This window comes from Myotis nattereri (assembly GCF_964212035.1).
Source record: "Myotis nattereri genome assembly, chromosome: 14".
NCBI lineage: Eukaryota > Metazoa > Chordata > Mammalia > Chiroptera > Vespertilionidae > Myotis > Myotis nattereri.
In genome coordinates, this window is record NC_138089.1 from 16,528,553 (window position 1) to 16,544,362 (window position 15,810).

General features: G+C 36.3%; 1 protein-coding gene across 1 annotated transcript in view; it reads left to right on the plus strand.

The window, feature by feature from the left end:
- LOC308529434 (protein CFAP20DC-like) overlaps positions 1-15,810 on the plus strand; it is a gene marked incomplete at both ends in the record, with an annotated part of 96,384 nt that overhangs the window by 79,759 nt on the left and 815 nt on the right. The window contains one exon of the mRNA XM_081105539.1: positions 4,251-4,365. Coding sequence (XP_080961665.1) covers positions 4,251-4,365 — 115 coding nt within the window. The remainder of the gene's footprint in view (positions 1-4,250; positions 4,366-15,810) is intronic.

A 15,810-nucleotide genomic window follows, 5' to 3' on the forward strand; every position in this document is an offset into this window, starting at 1 on the left:
GCTTCTTATAGGAGAGAGCTGATAGAATTACTTCTGACAATGCTTTCCGAATATATTTGACCCTGTACTCTGTTGTTAAAATGTTTGTGCACACTAACCACATAGGTACATTTATTTATTTCAAATTATATAAATATATTACTGTACTGAAATGTGCACAGAAATAACATTTTAAAGGGGTGGGATGAAAGATAGTTTTAGTAGTTTCTTCCTGCACCGCAATGAATGGTTGTATAGCACCCTTTGGCCCCATATGCACATCCATCCCACTTTGAGCACATTGCTTTGGGGCAGATATTATACTACATTTATTTATATACATCTAAGTGTAAAACTATGTAGTAGTTTCACATTTTAAACCCTATCTCTGTGGATTGAAATAGTGTATTGCTTTTTTAGATGACTTTATGGCATTGTATAGTGCTGGTAGGGTAGAATTTTTAGCTTTATGGCCATAATCTGAAATTATCTCATCTAATTTTTACTGTACTTATTCTTACCATTTTTCAGTAATAGTTTTCTACAGAAAAATATGTAGAGTATCGTAGAGGAAGTAAATAATGTGATTAGAAACATAGGCAGGGGAGGAAAGAGCTACAGAAAATGCTTTGTTATAGGCCAATTTCCCTGATGAACATAGATGCTAAAATTCTCAACAAAATATTAGCAAACTAGATCCAGCAATACATCATGATCGAGTGGGATTTGTTTCAGGGATGCAAGATGGCTACATTATTCACAAATAACAAATGTGATACACCCCATAAACAAAATGAAGGATAAAAACCATATGATCATATCGATAGATGCAGAAAAACTCCTGATAAAATCCAGCACCCGATTATGATAAAAACTCAGCAGAGTGGGAATAGAGGAAACATACCTTAATGTAATAACAGCCATGTATGACAAACCCACAGCCAACATTATACTCAACGGGTAAAAACTACAAGCATTTTCCTTAAAATCAATAACAAGCCAGGGGTGTCCACTTTCACCACTTTTATTCAACATAGTACTGGAAGTCCTAGCCACAGCAATCAGACAGAAAGAAAAAATAAAAGGCATCCAAATTGGAAAGGAAGTAAAACTGTTATTATTTGTAGATGACATGATACTGTATATAGAGAACCCTAAAGATTCTACCAGAAAACTACTAGAAGTGATAAATCAGTTCAGTAAAATAGAAGGATACAAAAATAAATATACAGAAATCAGTTGCATTTTTATACATCAATAATGAACTATTAGAAAGGGAAACTAAGAAAACAATCCCATTCACAATTGCTTCTAAAAGAATAAAATACTTTAGGAATAAATTTAACCAAGGATGAAAGCGACCTGTATTCAAAAAAGTAGAAAACACTAAAGAAAGAAATTGAAGAAGATACAAATAAGTGGAAGCACATACCATATTCATGGATAGGAAAAATTAACATCATTAAAATATCCATACTACCCAAAGCATTTATTGATTCAGTGCAATTCCAATCAAGCTACCAATGGTATGTTTCACAGAACTAGACCAAATATTTCAAAAATTTATATGGAACCACAAATGACCCCAAATAGCCAAAGCAATCTTGAGAAAGAAGAACAAAGTTGGAGGAATCACACTACCTGATATCAAGCTATAGTACAAGGCCATAGTATTCAGAACAGCTTGCTACCGACATAAAAACAGACATATAGATCAATGGAACAGAATAGAGAGTCCCGAAATAAATGTATACCTTTATAGTTAATTAATATTTGACAAGGAGTCAAAAACATACAATAAATGTTGTAGGGAAAATTACACATATTTGTGCAAAAAAATGAAACTAGACTGACTCACATCATATATAAGAATAAACTCGCCGAAACCGGTTTGGCTCGGTGGATAGAGCGTCGGCCTGCGGACTGAAAGGTCCCAGGTTCGATTCCGGTCAAGGGCATGTACCTGGGTTGCGGGCATATCCCCAGTAGGAGATGTGCAGGAGGCAGCTGATCAATGTTTCTCTCTCATCGATGTTTCTAACTCTCTATCTCTCTCCCTTCCTCTCTGTAAAATATCAATAAAATATATTTTTTTAAAAAAAAAAGAATAAACTCAAAATCTATTAAAGACTTAATGTTAAACTTAAAACCATAAAAATCCAAGAAGAAAACAGGCAGTAAAATCTCGGACATTTCTCATAGCAATATTTTTTCTGCTATATCTCCTTGGATAAGGGAAACAAAATAAAAATTAATAAATGGTACTACATCAAACTAAAAAGTTTTTGTACACCAAAGGAAACTATTAACAAAATGAAAAGATAACCCACTGAATGAGAGAACATATTCACCAATACATCTAATAAGGGTTAATATCTGAAATTTGTAAAGAACTTATCAAAATCAACACTAAAAACCAAATTTTAAACATGGACAAAGAGCTTGAATAGACACTTCTCCAAAGAAGACATACAGATGGCCAACAGACATATGAAAAGATTCTCAACATCACTAGTCATCAGAGAACTACAAATTAAAACCACAATGAGGTATCATTACACACCTGTCAAATGGCTATCATCAATCAACAAACAAGTGTTAATGAGGATGTGGAGTAAAGGGAACCCTTATGCACTGTTGGTGTTAATGCAAATTGGTGCAGCCACTGTGGAAAGGAATATGGAGTTACCTCAAAAATTTAAAAATAAAACTGCCTTATGATATACTTGTTCCACTTCTGAGAATTTATCTGAAGAACCCCAAAACACTAATTCGAAAGAATATATGCACCCCTGTCTTCATTGCAATGTTATTTACAATAGCCAAGATTTGGACACAGCCAAGTGGATAAAAAAAAAACTATGGTACATTTACACAATGGAATACTACTAGGCTATTAAAAAAAAAAGGAAACCTTATATTTTATGACAGCATGGGTGGAACTAGAAGGCATTATGCTAAGTGAAATAAGCCAGTCAGAAAAAGACAAGTATATGATTTCACTAATATGTGGAATCTAATGAACAAAATGAAAACTAATAAGCAAAAGAGAGAGAGACTCATAGATAGAGGCAGGCTAACAGCTGTCCGAAGGGTGGGGTCTTGCGAGGCGTGGAGGGATTGAGCAAAAAATAGAAAGTCATAGACACAGACAACAGTTTGTTAATTGCTAGGGGGAAGGGAGTTGGGGAAGGTGTTGGCCAGTGTTTGGGGGGATAAGTGCTGATGGAAGGAGACTTGACTTGGTGTGGTGAACCTAATACAGTGGTACATGATGTGTTGTGGAATTGTGCACTTGAAACCTGTGTAATTTTGTTAACCAGTGTCACCCCCAATAAACTCACTTAAAAGTAGAAAAGAAGGCTATGTTGACTTAAAAAATAGTTACACTACAAGTATTCAAATTAAATGTTTTCTCCTTTGGAAATTGCTAATTGTAGAAAATTAGCAGTTGGTATATGTAGACAAGGTTGCTAAAAATAGGGGGGAAATTAACTATACTCCAATAAAAAGATAGCCTTTCAGGAAGCATCAATTCTACTATACAGCAGCCTGAGACAGGTTTGGAGATTTTAGCCTGCGGTGTTATCTCTGAGACCTAAAGGAAGCAGAACATAAAAATGAGCTCCTATCAATTTGAAGAAAACCTAATCTTTGTGATCATGGCTATTCTCTAAATCTATTAAAGATGTTCAAATTCAGTGTCCTTGGTATCACTGCAGGTTGACCTGAATAGTGAGCAATAAACTTGTGTATTATAATTCTGGTTTGAAGATATGTGCTTAGAAAGTGAAACCGACAGTCAGTGTTTTGTGTCTGTCTCTAAGCAGACTAACAGCCTATATAAAATGACAGGTGCATTTTCAGGGAAAGAAACCCATAATGTTTTCTTATTTAGTATGTGACAGTATGTCCCAAGATAACACAAACTTAAGGGGCTGGAACAAGCATGGTTATTAAAGGCTAGCAGTTATTCAGTTCATACAAATTGAATTCTTTTCATAGGCTGGAAGACTGGAAATCTAGTATAAAGTACTGAAATAAATTAGCATATTGAGTGAATTTATACATTCAAGCTTGTGAGCACTTTGAATTTAAGGAAGAAATTTTATTACTTCTTGAGAGAAAAAAAGGCAATTCTTAAATTCTGTGTTTGATCTCCCTGTTGGAAAGAGCCTATATGATAAATTATATCATTTGATGATTATCCAAAGACGTGGTTATTATCTTGATGGAAATCTTTCTCTCTTCTTTTCTCTTTCTTCTTTCAGAATTACTGATTTAGGGAATATCAAAAGAAGATTGTACTTATCAACGGTTCATAAAGAACTGTCCTCAACCCCTCTCCATGCAAAAATTCCACTCTTCATGATCAAACGCAAAATTGTAAGTGTCACATGAACGTTGCTTAAAATATTAAATTCAATTCAGCAAATATTAATTATGTGCTTAGTCTGTGTATAAGGCACTTTGTTAAGTGCTATAGTTGTATAAAGGTGAATAAAAATTTTTCTCACATGAAAATGCTTAAAATTTACTAGGTAGAAGAATATAATTATTTAAATATCATAAATACCACAAAAACTGTAATGGGAAGCACAGTAGAAAGGGAAGGTGCTATTGATACTGTGAAAGGCAGAGAAATTCATCAGATTTCAGGATGAGGAAAGGTTGCATGAAAGCGATTGCATGATTGCATTTAGCATGGACTTTGAAGGATTGTAGGATTTCGACAGGTAGAGATGGGAAGCCAGTCATTCCAAGCAGAAGGAACAATTTGGGGGCTGGAAATTAGTACATATTTGAGAACAGAGAATGACTGATCATTATTGCCATATTTTTAAAAAATGGTTTCTAGGAAAAAATCAGTCTTATAACAGCCTGGTATAGTTTGAAGATTTTATGCCTGTTATGTAACCTCTGAGAGCTAAAGCAGCATATAATGTATGCATAGATAAGCAATAGATTATAGATTAAAAGACTTGGGCCTGTTATGACTGACTAGTCTCTCAAACTTCAGTCATTTTAATACCCCTCTCATGACTACCATGTTTGTGTACTACCTGTTCTAATATGTACTTAATTATTTCCTTTAAATCTATTCACTTCAGGGGGGTGGGTAGACTTAAATAAATTCATTTTTTAAAGACAACTTTAAGCACCTATCCTAAATGCATAGATACAAATGTAAGGAATCAAGGCTCATGAAAAATTGGGTAAATATAACACCAACAAAGGAAATTAATAAAGCTTTAATAACTGATCCTAAATTAAAGTGATCTATGAACTCTCAAAGAATTCAGAATATTCATCTTAAAGAATGAACTTCAAGATAACATAGACAGAAAACTAAATGAAATTAAGAAAACAATGTATGAACAAAATGAGAATTTCAACAAAGAAATAGAAACCTCAAAGAACATCAAACAGAAATCATGCAGCTGAAAAATACAGTAACTGAACTGAAGCATTCAATAGAGAGCTTCAAAAGCTGATTGAACCATGCAGAAGAAAAAGATCAGTGACCTGGCAGATAGGATAATTGAAATTATTCAGTCTGAGGAGTAAATAGGAAAAGAATGAAAAAGAGTCAAGAAAGCCTATAAGAGTTATGGGACACAATGAAAGAATATTTGTGTTATGGGAATTCCAGAAGGAGAAGAGAAAGATAAAAGGACAGAGATAATGTATTAAAGCAATAATGCCTGAAAACTTTCTAAATTTGGTGCAAGAAATAAACATCCAGTTCCACATGGCTCAGAGGATCCCAAATAGGTTAAACCTGAATAGAGCCTCACAGAAACACTTCATAATTAAATTGTCAGAAGTCAACAAAAGAATTTTGAAAACTGCAAGAGAAAAGAGAGAAGTTACATGCCAGAGACCCCTCATAAGACTCAACAGTTTTCTCAACAGAAGTTTTTCATGCCAGAAGAGAATGTGATGACATATTCAAAATACTGAAAGAAAAGAAAACTGTCAACTAAGAATACTTTACCCAGAAAAGCTGCCTTTCAAAAATGAAAGAGGGATAAAGACTTTTCTAAACAAACAAAAGCTGAGGGAATTCATTACTATGAGACCCACCTTACAAAAAATGCTAAAGGGAGTTCTTTGAGTGGAAATAAAGGACACCAATTAACATCATAAAATCATAAGAAGACAGTATAAAACTCACTGGTAAGGGTAAATACATAGTCAGAGTTGGATTCTGTATAGGGTAATGGTGGTGTGTAATTCCTTTACAACTCTAAAGTTCAAACACAAATGTAGTAAAAACAACCATCACTAAATAATCTGTTATTAGTTACACAATATAAAAATATGTAAATTATAACATTAATAACCTAAAATGTAAGGGAAGGAGAAGTAAAAGTGTAAAGCTTAGGTATTCTACTGAAGTTATTAGTTTTAAAAAGGGTGCTATAATTTTAAGATGTTTTATGTAAGCCTCATGGTAACCACAAAAGAAAAACCAGTAGTAATCACACAAAAGAGCATAATATAGAAGTTAAAGTATACCAATACCACAAGACATCAAAACACAAAGACAGCAGGCCCTGGCTGGTGTGGCTCAGTGGGTTGGAGTATCATCCCATACAGCAAAAGGTTCAATGCCCGGTCAGGGCACACACCAAGGTTGTAGGTTCCATGCTCAGCTCTGGTCAGGGCATGTGCAGGAGGCAACCTGTTAATGTTTTTCTCTCACAACGATGTTTTTCTTCTTTCCCTCTCCTCCCAACCTCTCTCTCTAAAGTCAATGAAAGCATATCCTTAGGTGAGAATTAAAAATGTCCATACTACCAAAAAGCCACCTATAGGTCCAATGCAGTCCCTATCAAGATTCCAGTGGCATTTTTTTACAGATATAGGAAAAACAACCCTAAAATTTACATGGAATCACAATAAACCCTGAATAGTCAAAGCAATCTTAAGAAAGAACAACTAAGCTGAAGCCACCATACTTCCTGGTTGCAAGCTATACTATAAAGCTGTAGTAATCAAGACAGTATGGTACTGACATAAAAACAGACAGATAGATCAAAGAACATAATTGAGAGCCCAGAAATAAACCCATCATACAAGTCAACTAATATTTGACAAGGAAACCAAGAATACTCGGGGAGGGGGAGGGGAAGAGGAAATCTCTTCAATAAATGGTGTTGGGAAAATTGGATAATTCACATATAAAAGAATGAAACTGGACTCCTATCTTACACAACTCACAAAAATTAACTTGAAACAGGTTAAAGACTTAAACATAAGACATGAAACTCCTAGAAGAAAAGATAGGAGAAAAGCCCCTTGACATGGGGCTTGGCAGTGATTTTTTTGAATATGACACCTAAAGCATAAGCAACAAAATAAAAAAATAAACAAATGTAACTACATCAAATTAAAAAGCTTAAGCACAGCAAAGAAACAAATCAAAGTGAAAAGACAATGTATAGAAAAGGAAAAAAATATTTTCAAACATATATTTGACAAGGAGTTAATATCCAAAATATATAAAGAACCCATACACCTCAGTAGCAAAAAGTAAAACAAATAACCCAATGTAAAATTAGCCAAAATGCCTTTACAGACATTTTTCAAAGAAGACATATGAAAAACCAACAGAGATATGAAAAGGTGCTCAACGTCACTAGTCACTGGGGAAATGTAACTCAAAACCACAATGAGATATCACCTCAAGCCTGTTAGGATGGCCATCATCAAAAAGACAAAAAGAGAGCAAATGCTAGTGAGGATGTAGAAACAAGGGAACTCTTTTACACTGTTGGTGGGATTGTAAACTGATACAGCCACTATGGAGAATCCTCAAGAAAATTAAAAACAGTACTACCATATGATCCAGCAGTGTCACTTCTGGGAATGCATACAAAGGAAAGGAAAATACTAACTTAAAAGATACTTACATTCCCATGTTCATAGCAGCATTATTTACAATAGCCAAGATATGGAAACTAAGTGTTCATCAACAGATGAATGGTTAATGATGTTGTGTGTGTGTGTGTGTGTGTGTGTGATATATATATATATATATATATATATATATATATATATATCACACACACACACACACAATGGAATATTATTCAGCTATTAAAAATGAGGGAATCCTGCCCAGCCGGCATGGCTCAATGGTTGAACGTCGACCTATGAACCAGGAGGTCACGGTTCGATTCCTGGTCAGGGCACATGCCCGGGTTGTGGGCTCCATCCCCAGTGTGAGCTGTGCAGAACTATAGATATTTTGATGGTAAACTTTGCAATGCAGAATTTTAAAAGCATTTTAGCTAACACTTATAAGTCAAAAGTTATCAATGTTAAGTCTGCAGAGCAAGCAGTCAGCTGGAGCTGAAGGGCAACTGTACACTTTTAACAGAGCTTTAAGAAATGCAGGTACATCAGCTCCTTCCTGCTTCACTCATTTAATTTATATGCCTGGGCCCTCTAGGCATATAGTTTGTAACCCTGATTTAGAGGATAATTGCCAAATAGTCCACTTTGCCTTGGTTCTTTAGCTAAAATCTTTACATAGCCAGAGGCAGCAAATAAAGTTAATATTCTTCTAGCCACACCAATATAAATATTTATTTATAGTCCACTTACTATTCCAGTTACTATTAAATGTTCAACCTTGCTAATAAAAATTTTTCTTTTTCATGTTATTCTTAATTATGAAGGATTCACTCTACCATTTAAATTACAACAATTTATACTTTTAGCTTTGGTTTTCAATGTGAAGAATAGTTATAAAAATTAATGATCATCAGATTAAACAGTGGATGTAGCCACTTAGTCAAGACTCACTGAAATCAATCTTACTACTTCTTTAAAATAATTTCAGTTTGTTAGTGATAGTATCTGATGAACATCTATGTCTTGCCACCAAAGTAAGTATTCATGTTCAGTAAATTTAATTCCATTTGAATAGAAAGTTCAAGGTATGATATATCGTTGGGAATGAATCATTCATAGAAGATATAACAATGGTATGATAGATTACAATGCCAAAATCTTTTAGTAACCTTTACCACTCAAATACCCAGTGTTTGTCATTTAAATAGATAAAACTGCTCTTTAGGAGTTCCACTTTCTTGAATTACAGTTCTGATGGAATATCTTATATCTTTTATTACAAACTGAAAGTGTGGTATAATGTTTTTAAAAATTCCCCTCAAACATCATTTTTTTCCATAGAGCCAGTGATTTGGACATTTTTTAAAACAGTATTTAATTTATTAAGGGTTATTAAATGAAAAGGTAATGGAGGAGCTAGATTAATTTAGATACAATGTCATTTAGGCGTACATTTTTAAAATCCTGCCCTGGCTGGGTAACTCAGTTGATTTGATTAAAGTGTCATTCCCATACACCAAGGTTTCAGGTTCAATCTTTAGTCTAGAGACTCTAGGCCAGCCGTGGGCAAACTACGGCCCGCGGGCCGGATACGGCCCGTTTGAAATGAATAAAACTAAAAAAAAAAAAAAAAATGACCGTACCCTTTTATGTAATGATGTTTACTTTGAATTTATATTAGTTCACACAAACACTCCATCCATGCTTTTGTTCCGGCCCTCCGGTCCAGTTTAAGAATCCATTGTGGCCCTCGAGTCAAAAAGTTTGCCCACCCCTGCTCTAGGCTCTATCAATGAATGCATAAATGAATGGAACAAAAATCAATCTCTCTCTCTCTCTCTCTCTCTCTCTCTCTCTCTCTCTCTCTCTCTCCCTCCTCCCCTTCTATAAAATCAGTAAATAAAAGAATTTTTTAAAATCCTGACTAACATCAGGTATAGCATCATGATAGATCCCCTTTATATCTCCCTTGGAAGTTTCAACAATATGAACAGCTATAATTCAACAAAGCATTCCCTGGCTCAATGCAGAAACATGTCTGAGAGATCTGTGCATTGAAACATCTAAAGGTGGGCAAGTGAGAGCAAACAGGGGAGGCAAGAAGGGGGAAAAGCTGAGATGAGCCACAGATGCAGCCCTTCCGCCTGGAGCTCACTGCGGGGCTCAGCCTGGAGAGGGGAGGAATTAGGTTGTGGCTAGCACTCCCTTCAGCAGGGAGGAGCAGAGAGATACAGTGAGCATTCCTGCAGGAGTGGACAGTATCAGCTGTAGCTAAGTCCAGTGACCTGAGCAGGGACTAAGCCAGGGGTGGGAAAACTTTTTGACTCGAGGGCCACAATGGGTTCTTAAACTGGACCGGAGGGCCGGAACAAAAGCATGGATGGAGTGTTTGTGTGAACTAATATAAATTCAAAGTAAACATCATTACATAAAAGGGTATGGTCTTTTTTTTTTTTTAGTTTTATTCATTTCAAACGGGCCGTATCCGGCCCGCGGGCCGTAGTTTGCCCACGGCTGGACTAAGCACAGAGGTGCAGCCATGGTTGTCTGACAATCAGCATTCCAAACAGATAAGCAAAGCCACAGAGCCTGGTCGCCTCTCCTCACCCTTCCTGTCCTGTTGCAGAGCACATTATCTGCAGATCTAAGAACTGGTACTGTAGAAACACTTTTTCTCTGAGAGAAGGGAGCACTCTGCGACTAATCCCAGGTTAGGTGGAGGCACATGGTGGGGACTCCATGGAGGTCTGAGGTTGCTATTGCTGGGAGGGCAAAGCAACAAAGGAGGTGGCTGGGTTCCCCAAGTTCACCCCACCCCAGCACATTGAGGCTGCATTAGTGATATATGGCTCTGGAGGACATCACTAGGATTTCACAGTTTGGAGCCCTATTGCCCACTGCATTCCCCTGCGGGGTGTTCTCCTAGGCACAGGGCAAATGGATCACACAGGAGGTGCCCACCTTCCTAGGGAACACAGGCCATTTTCCACCTCCCTGCAGAGATCTGAAAAGCCAGAGAAGGGCAAGAGAGTCAAAAAAAAAAACAAACAAACAAAAAACCTTGTGATTCAACACTACCTGCTGGTCCCAGCATTTTTCAGGAATGAGTATATATGCTGGTTAGGGTGTGTCTGAAGGGCTAGGAGTAACTGGAGAGTAGTTGGAAAATTAATGAAGCTAAAAGGATAGAAGAACCTACCAATGTGTGCTGCAAACTCCAAAGAGCAATAGAGCATACCTTCTCCCAATGCCACTCAGCCCCACAGCCTCAAAACGGGGCTGGAGAAGCACACGTGACTTCATAAGTAAACTAGCTCTAGTGTTGAAGAGGAAGTAAGGTCTCAGAGAAAAGACAGGTGTCAGTTAAGGTCAGGTGTGTAGGACCCTTAGAGCAATACAGAGGAATAAGTACTTTTCAGTAGTAAGGATTTCAGAGGGCACAGTGAAAGGGTGAGTTGAGGATTAGCACGAGAAAGATGGGGCTGCTCTTTCAGGAGGAGATACCTTATTTGATTCAGATGGGAGTTAGAAAATAGGAATTAATTGCTCAACAGATATAGTGACAATATTCCCACCAGGAATTTGCCTTTCCTTGGTTCAGCCAAGAGCTGCTGCTGGCAGTCCCAACCTCCCTTCCTCAGCTCCCCTCTCTTCATGTAAGACTTGTCATGACTTACTTCTCCTGGGGAAATTGTTCTAATACAGTAGTAATAGATAATTGCTTCTCCATGTGGATATAAAATTACTATTTCAATCTCTGCTTGCACCATTTAATAAACACAATATGATGGTGATAGAGATTAATAAAGTCATTATAAGCAGATTTTCTTTTGAGAAGTTAAAACTAACATGTGAAAATTTATTTTGAAAGGCATAATAAACATCTTAAAACTTTGTCCTTTATTATCATTTTAGGAGCATGAAAACAGATAGCTAGATTATGAAATTGTGGTTTCTTGTTTGTTGCTTCCTTTTAGAAAGGCAATGATGGCTAGAGCTGTGACCTGTTAGGACTCAGGCTCTTTCTATCCTAGCAGAATGAATTCAGTTATCTTCAGAGCTTTTGTATAGTAATGGTTTGAGACATCAAAGCAGTGCTGGGACAACCAAGAGCATGCATTTGATTGTATGTGTGAGTGCCCACCTCATTCCCCTGCGGGGTGTTCTCCTAGGCCCAGGGTGAATGGATCATACAGGATGTGTGTGTGTGTGTGTGTATGTATGTGTTCACAAAATGTGTCATCCTTTTATTGGTATAATAAAGCCACATTGCCAAAATATGAGTCAGTAAAAAACAGAAATTCATGCTTTGAATCATTCTTTTACACTTTGCCAGTCAATTATTTCATGCAAAATTACATTCTGGAAGTAAGTAACATAACTTCACTTATTAATAAAAATAAATAAATAAACAGCACTGTCTTTCATCTATCACATTGCTGTCTTTCTGGTGCAAGCTTCTTAAGGACCCATGATTATGAATATTTAGATTAAGAGCTCTTCCCTACTGGACTAGAGTTGCACATAAAAACAAAGTGGTAACAGACCAAGAAAAAGTCAAAAGCGGGTGTTTTAAGAATGTATGATATCACCAAAAATAATGAAAGTAATATTTTCTAAAGGTCAACTATAATTCATATAATGCACCTGTTGCTAGTAGAAAGTTTATGCTCTTTACAAAACTTCAGAAAATATATCACAGCATTTGTATTAGTAATGAGTTCTTTGTTGAAGCTTATGAAAATTAGAACCTTTATAAATATCAGCTAAACCAAAAATACAATTTACATTTCCTCTAGCCAAGGGAAATTTGTGAAAGTTATTCCCATGTTTTTCAGGAACTACCTCAATCTGTACTTCTAATAGGTGGATTCATTAAATACATTATGAGTTCCCACACATTTATGGAGTTTGTTAAATGATTATAAAATGAAAATTTGAAAGTGTGATAGGCATGTGTATAATCATGCATGTCTTCATATATTAAATCACACACACACACACACACACACACATGCATACCATTATTGGTTGAGTATTTTCCACAAACCATGAGTCCAGGCAGAGGGAAAAGCAGCTTGACTGTGATGGATAAGAAAAGTATGTATTGGTAAAGGGCCTGGTTTTCTGAGACTCAGAAGGAGGGGGACACCAATTCCCAACCAGAACTGGTGGGGTCTGATGGGGGGTGTTCTGGTGCAGCCAACGGGAGAGTTCATCTTAGCAAGGAAGACGGGAAATGCCCACTATATTTGCACACCTCCCTGGGTCTGGAAACTCACTGTTCACACCAAACTCAGAAGTCATCTACAAGTGTTTCCCAGATGTAGGAAAACTTAGCTTCAAAGAAAATAAAGCAGATAATTAAAACAGCAGCTGTTAACTCTAGAAATACAAAGATGTGTGAGAAAAGGTAATCATAGAGCATCACTTGGCTCATTTGTACACAATATTTACATAGTCACAAGGAAAACACGGAGAATGGATTTTGAGGAAAAAAGAAAGCATGAGATACTTATCTAGGGAGGATAAAGTGGGGGATGTAGTATGTGTAAGTGAGTTAAGTCTTATCTACCACAATAGGAAGTCAGTAGATAATACCTAAAATTGATGAAGCAGGATGTGTTATATAAAAATACAGAGAGAAGAAAGTTAAGAGTTGACAGTATGACAAGAGAAATGGAGAGATGACCAGTACTTCATTTTGTATAAAATTTTTGTATAAAATTATATATACATATATATGCTTTTTTGTTTATATATGCACATACTATCGTGATATAATTTTTTAAATGTTCTTTAAAAGCCTTTTCTAAACCTTTCCATCCTACTACCTTGAGCCCCCTCTATACTAACTGTATATCATAGATTCCAAATATCTGCCCCCCTTCCCAGACTGGAAGGACTGTCTTATTCCTTGCTGCATCCCTGGGGCCAAGCCCAGTGTCTAGTGGTTCTCAACCTTCCTAATGCCGCGACCCTTTAATACAGTTCATGTTTATGGTGACCCCCAACCATAAAATTATTTTCGTTGCTACTTCATAACTGTAATTTTGCTACTGTTATGAATCATAATGTAAATATCTGATATGCAGAATGTATTTTCATTGTTACAAATTGAACATAATTAAAGCATAGTGATTAATCACAAAAACAATATGTAAGTATATATTCAATATGTGTTTTCCAACGGTCTTAGGCGACCCCTGTGAAAGGGTAGTTCGACCCCTAAAGAGTCGCGCCAAGGGGTCGCGAGCCACAGGTTGAGAACCGCTGGGACTCTAGCACGGTGATGGCGAACCTTTTGAGCTCGGCATGTCAGCATTTTGAAAAACCCTAACTTAACTCTGGTGCTGTGTCACATATAGAAATTATTTGATATTTGCAACCATAGTAAAACAAAGACTTATATTTTTGATATTTATTTTATATATTTAAATGCCATTTAACAAAGAAAAATGAACCAAAAAAATGAGTTCGCGTGTCACCTCTGACATGCGTGTCATAGGTTCGCCATCACTGCTATAGCACCTGATAAGTGTTTAGCACCTGTGGGAAAGGGTGGATGAATGCAATTACTGATGGGACAGACCAGATGAATGATTGGAATTGGGCATAATGTTAATTTAAGTCTTTTAGGAATAAGGACCAACAATGATAATATTGCTAATGTAATAATAATGTTAATAATTACTACTGCATATTTGGAAACCTGAAGACCTTCATCCCTATAACCTGTATGTTACCACGGCATGGGGTTTCACCTGTGGCATGCCTATGGATTTGTCCCTTACATTCTACTCCTATGCTAACCTTCTAAGCAGACCCTCCTCTTTATGCTTAAGTGACTGGCAGAAACTAGTCTTTCTGTGCCTCTGTCTGCCTTCACTCTACCTCAGCCTTCCCCCATAACCCCTGTATTACTGCAAAACAGCTCTGCATAATCGTTAGTGCAAACTTCCCAATATTCTGCTTTGTCATATTTTGCTTTTGTCATAACACTTTACCCTCTGGAGCCCAAGGTTCTCTTCCTGATCTTCCAGCTCCTCCAGAACCTGGCCTCACTGGCCCATCGCACATTATTTCCCACACCTCCCCAGAGCTCACCATCCCACTTATTACACCTCCCCAGAGCTCACCATTCTCATTATTACATCACACTCAGCCCTACCTCCGACCTATTATTACTCCAGACTCCCTTTCCCCAAAAAGACCAGAGCATACCCATGGCCTGAGAACGTAATTTTTTTTTGAGATATCTACAAAGAAAATCATTTTCATTTATTTAATCAATAATTTGTTGTAATCTCTTCTCCTTTTCTACTCTGGAAACAACCTCTCCATATTAAAATTATTCCTAAATAGAATTTGCCTTAAGAAATAACATTTTATTTTCTTTATCAATGAATATAGCTTTTGATTTTATGGCTTAGTAAAATGAACCTATGTAAATTGTGCTTCTGAACAAATAATGGAAGAGGCTGCTATTTTAAAAGCAGCATAATTATAAATACTGCTTTTGTTTTAATTTCAAAAATTATTTTTCCTGCTTTTATTCTGCAGTCTTAATTTCTTACTAAATGATTATCTTCTCCTTTTCTTTAACTCAGTCAGATCACTTAAAGCATCGGTTCTCAACTGTGGGTTGCAACCCCTTTGGGGGTCGAACGACCCTTTCACAGGGGTCGCCTAAGGCCATTGGAAAACACATATTGAATATATAATTATATATTGTTTTTGTGATTAATCACTAAGCTTTATGTTCAGTTTGTAACAATGAAAATACATTTTGCATATTAGATATTTACATTATAATTCATAACAGTAGCAAAATTACAGTTATGAAGTAGCAACGAAAATAATTTTATGGTTGGAGGTCACCACAACATGAGGAACTGTATTAAAGGGTCGCGGCATTAGGAAGGTTGAGAACCACTGACTTAAAGAATTAATTTGATGAAGTAT